Consider the following 5570-nt stretch of genomic DNA (forward strand, 5'->3'; position numbering starts at 1 on the left):
CCCGTCGGTCTTGTGCTAATATGACGACTTTCACTGGCGGCCAGTGGTTGTGGCTAACAATCGACAATGGTCTTGGGTGGTTGGGAGTATTTTGTTAATTTTTAAACTTTTTTGTAGCGGGAGTGTTTTAGCTAAATTCTCAAATGTTGGGGGGTTTGGGCAATTGTTATTTGGTAGACATATGAGGGCAAATGTGTCCGAAATGATAAAAGATTGGCTCTCTAATCTTATATTAACACCTCTTGGGAAGGTAATCTGCTTACTCCCAATATTACGAGCAGTAAACACTATTTGCAATAAAAGATTACGTAACATTTTATTACTTGACAATCAAACGAGGAATCTTGAAAGTTAAACAAAGATTACAGGATTAATCTTATATCCAAATGCAACCTTAATTAGGGGCCCAAAAGCCCAGCCCGAGGACCAGACCTAGGAGGCCTGGTCCCAAAATAGGACCAGGCCTAAGGAGGAGGGCCCGGGCCTGGGACCGGTCCCCAGTCTGGGCCCAAAATTTTTTTATTTTTTTAATATAGTCCCTTGACAAATTACATAAAACCCCCTATTAATTTAAAGTAAATATAAATTACAAGGGTTAAAAATTTTTTTACAAAATTTAAAAAAAAAAAAATGTTTTTATAACGGTTATATATTTTTTTTTAACCATTGGCTGGCAACGATCACATGCCAACCAACGGTTATAAATATTAATTTTAACTTCTTTTTTTTCATTTTCTCCTCACTACCTACAGGTGGACCTGATCTTTATGATGATGAAGGAGCAACATAACATGGATATTCTTCAATGGTGGAACCAACATGAAAGTCGATTCTCCATTGTATCCCAAATGGCACTTGACATTTTATCTGTGCCGGTTTCTACAATTGCATCCGAGTCAACATTTTCAAAGAGTGATCGGATTGTTGAAGACAGAAGATGTTCTTTAACCGATGAGATGATTGAAGTGATAACGTGTCTACGGGATTGGACTCATGCAGAAAGAAAACTACAACAGCACCCTGAAGATCTCGAACTCTTTAGGAATACAGATTTGAATGATATAACTAGTGTTAATGATAAAATTGAAGATGAATAATTTAATTAAAAAAATTATTTAATTGTTTATTTGTGAAGCGTGAATGTGTGAAATGTAAATATTACATTTATGTTAAAAATTAAAATTAACTATTAATTTATTATTTTTTCAAATTAATTAAATTTTTAAAAACTTATTAATCAACCCCTGAAAAATACTAAAAACCCCCTACAAAATTTTATTTCACCCCTAAAATACAAAAGAAAAAAAGATCAGAGAGTAAAAAAGTTATCCAAGTCCCAGGATCGGTCCCAACCAGGCCTTGGGCTTGGTTTAGGTCCTGATTTTTTTCATGAGTGAGTGGTCCCATTTGGGACCAGTCCCAAGCAGGCCCAGTCTTAATCACATAAAGAATTGGCATTTGTTACTGTTGTATACTGTTATAGATATTTCCACTTGCCCGGGCCTGGGACGGGTCCCTGCCTACCTCTGGGCCATTGATTATGGGCAAGTGGAAATATCTATAACAATATAAAACAGTAACAAATGCCAATTCTTTATGTGTTTTTATAAAAGATTGATGGTTTGATAAATTAAATATCTATAACAGTATACATTGTCTATTTCTTTATGTGATTAAGATTTGATGGTTGATAAATTAAATATCTATAACAGTATACATTGTCTATATAATATCTTGCTTTTCTTTTATGTGATTAAAAGATTGCTGGTTACATTGTCTATAAAATATCTTGCTTTTCTTTATGTGATTAAAGATTGATGGTTGATAAATTAAATATCTATAACAGTATACATTGTCTATAAAATATCTTGCTTTTTTTAATTAGGAGTAGTATTATACATATAAACTAATATAATATTATTCTTATTGAAATGAATTCACTTTTTTTAATCACACTATCTGTTTATTGTTTGCCATCGGAGGCATAAATAGTGAGGGAATTTTTCTTTCTTCTTTTTTAATAGAATATCTATCATAATATTTTTTTTTTTGGTGACTTTGAAACAATTCATAATCAATGTTATTCATAACAAATTAACAATAATACATGTTCTTCAAAGCAGAGGTTTTTTTAGTTATTATGATGATTCTAAATACTAAGAGAGATGGAGAAAGACATTGAAAATAGTGAAAATTTAAAGAGTTTAAAGTAGATAAAATTCCCCCGTGTCATATTGTTCTGTATGCAAAAATTTGTCGATTAATATTTTTTTAAAGATTAAAATTGTATACTAGCATCATAATTTGTTGGTTATACTCACATACAACTGTTAGTACATAAACTTACTCTTTCTGTAGAGGTAAAAGAAATCACATTCAGAGAAATCACATCGAGAGCAAACATGGTGGCCAATTGATGGGCACGTCAGCTAGAAAAATATACTAAAGTCGGTAGTGATGGATCCACACATTAAAAATTTCCAACAAAAAGAAGTGGAGACGTCTGATAAAGACTTTATTTAGTCTGCCAAGCAAAGCAATAGTGAATGATCCAATGCATATCTTCAATCCCACACGTTATTATGATATTTTACACCGAAAATGTGTATCAGTATCGACCTATGTATATTCAGGCGTCTGATTTTTCAATAATGCTAGGGACACCGAAAAACCTGCACCGAAATTTTGTACCGGTCTACGTGTAATGCGTTTCTAATTTTTTTAACAATTTTTTTCTAGTGAACGGCCGTCCATTAAATTTGGACGACCGTTCACTCACATGGACGCCCGTCCATATTATATGGACGGGCGTCCATATACAGGGAGGGCGTCCCCATGTAATGACGCCGTCCATAAATAAAAATTTTATAAATATTTGGGACGCCCGTCCATTATGAATGGACCCCGTCTCTTAGTTTGGACGGGCGTCCATTCATAATGGACGGGCGTCCATTCACGTCCATTATGAATGACGCCCGTCCATTATGTTTGGTGGGCGTCCATACTTAAAAAAAAAAAAAAAAAAGAAAAAAAAAAAAAAGAAGGCTAAACCTCTTCTTCTTCGCTCTTCTTCTTCGTCTTCTAAACCACTTGCAGTCCTCTTCCAAACAGCTTCGAGCTGGAAGAAACCCTCATCCCAGCCCAACGGACGCGTATTGCACTCTGGCCACCATCTCCAGCAGCTAACCTTGTCGTCCCACAGATACAATACCAACTTTGCATAGCTTCTCTGCCATTTTCATTTTGCTCTCAGCCCAGAACAGACCCAACTTTGCTCTCTTTCCGTTCATCCATTAATGAGCAAGATGCTTTTCTTTGCCATAATGATGAACTGTCTAGACAACTTTGACACTTGCATGTGCTTTTGACTATAGGGATTCTGTTTACCCTTCCTATGTTATCAAATGAAAATAGAGAGCAACTGCTGCTAAATTTGAGCTTGCTTCATTTGTATGTGGGCAGAGTGATCAGCTAGCAGTCATAGCAGCTTTTGAGTGCTGGAGAATGCAAAACAGAGGGGTCAAGAAGCACAGTTTTGTTCTCAATATTTCGTCTCTTCAAGCATCATGAATATGTGCTTGGTATGGGTAAACAACTTCAGACATAATTAGTTAGGAATGGGTCAAGAAGCACGATTTTTTTTTTTTAATTTTTTTTTAAGTATGGAGGGGCGTCCATTTCTAATGGACGCCCGTCCAAACTAATGACTGGCGTCCATTCGTAATGGACGCCAGTCCAAACGCAAGGGACGGCCGTCCAAAATTTATGGACGGCCGTCCCAAAGTTTTTATTTTTTATTTTTTTATATTTTGGTTAAGGACGGGCGTCCCTTATTTTCGGACGCCCGTCCAAAACAAAGGGACGACCGTCATAACGGATGAACGGCCGTCCCTAATGTATAATTTTTTTTATTGTATTTTAATGAGGGACGGGCGTCCTTTAAATGGGGACGCCCGTCCCTTGTATATGCGCACGTCCATATATATGAAGACGGACGTCCATGTGAGTGAACGGTCGTCCAAATTTGATGGACGCCGTTCACTAGAAAAAAATTATAAAAAAATTCAGAGACGCGTTACACGTAGGCCGGTACACATTTTCGGTGTAGATTTTTCGGTGTCCCTAGCTTATTGCTGATTTTTTTATCAATTTTTTTTAGTGATAGATGGTCATCACTCATATAGATTTCTGTTCAATTGATTAATATAGTCTATTGACTATAGATAAACATTTTCATTTAAAGGATACCATCCATAAAAATAAAATAATTTTTTTTATAAAATTAGAGATAGCCATTCATCGTTATGGACGTCTCTTCATTTAGACGGACACCCACAGGACGTATATCTTATCCTAGAAAATAAAAAAAAAAAAAAAAAAAAAATTGGGGGATGGCCGTCAAAAAAAAAAAAAAAAAAAAAAAACCACATTTCTTCGCTCTTCTTTTCTCTTCTCTTCGCCAAGCCAAAAACCACAGATATTAGTGGAAATCCTCGAGCTTGATGGTGTTAAGGAGCTTGTTGTACTTTCGCTTAAACTCCTTTACAAAGTGATTTACTACGTTGTTATCAAATCTCCACCGCCAGAGGGTGTCTCCAACGGTGCCTTCACTTAAAGGTATCATTATCAATGGTAAGCAAAGACATCAAATGGCCCCCACCGAGATCAAAAATCAATATACTTCTTTCCCCATAACTGGAGTCCTTCTTGTCGAGACCATAAGCAATGGCTGCAGCAGTGGGTTCATTGATGATTTTCATAACATTTAGTCCAGCTATTTCACCAGCAACCTTTGTGGCTTGACGTTGGGAGTCATTGAAATAAGCAGGAACAGTGATAGCTGCTTTCTTCACCGTTGTACCATGATAATCTTCGGCAACTTGCCGCATCTTGGAAATTACCATAGAAGAGACAAACTCAGGAGCCAACTGCTTCTCTTCACCTTTGTTGTTAATCAGAATCATTGGCTTTCCATCATCAGTAGCAACGACCTTGAAAGGTCATAACTGCATATCTCTCTGGACTGACTCATCTTCGAATCTTCTTCCAATCAACCTTTTTCTTCATGAAGAGCAGTACTTTTCCATCAAAGATGAGTGTCATTTTTCTCATTCTCTTGTTCAACTTTCATCTCAGCATTGCTCAAGGAACTGAAAGGAACACTTTGCAAACTTACATTGTCCATGTGAAGCAGCCGGAAGGCAAACTTCTTGCACAATCAGAAGATCTAGAGAACTGGCACAAATCTTTTCTGCCACTTAGCACTACAAGAACAAACACAAACGTGCCACAACGCATGGTTTATTCGTACAAAAATGTTATTGATGGTTTCGCAGCAAGATTGACAAAGGACGAACTTCAGATTCTCAAGAAGAAAAATGGGTTTGTGTTAGCACGTCCTGAAAGGAAACTACGTCTGCACACAACACACACGCCCAGCTTCTTGGGGTTGAACTCTGAGATGGGAGTTTGGAAAGAATCAAATTAGGATTCCAGAGCACATTTAAATGATTTCTTAAAAAAAATGGAGTTAGAGAAGAAGAAGATGGTGGTGAGTTTGACCCTGCTGC

At 36.6% G+C, this 5570-nt stretch overlaps 1 protein-coding gene across 1 annotated transcript; it reads right to left on the reverse strand.

Annotated features, from left to right (window-relative positions):
• Positions 1 to 4607: 4607 nt before the first annotated feature.
• On the reverse strand, positions 4608 to 4964 carry LOC116124099 (heat shock cognate 70 kDa protein-like). Its single transcript, XM_031409806.1, has one exon. It carries the CDS (start codon positions 4962 to 4964, stop codon positions 4608 to 4610), a length of 357 nt encoding a protein of 118 aa, XP_031265666.1.
• Between the last annotated feature and the right edge of the window lie 606 nt (positions 4965 to 5570).

Source organism: Pistacia vera, unplaced genomic scaffold, assembly GCF_008641045.1.
Source record: "Pistacia vera cultivar Batoury unplaced genomic scaffold, PisVer_v2 Contig1481, whole genome shotgun sequence".
NCBI lineage: Eukaryota > Viridiplantae > Streptophyta > Magnoliopsida > Sapindales > Anacardiaceae > Pistacia > Pistacia vera.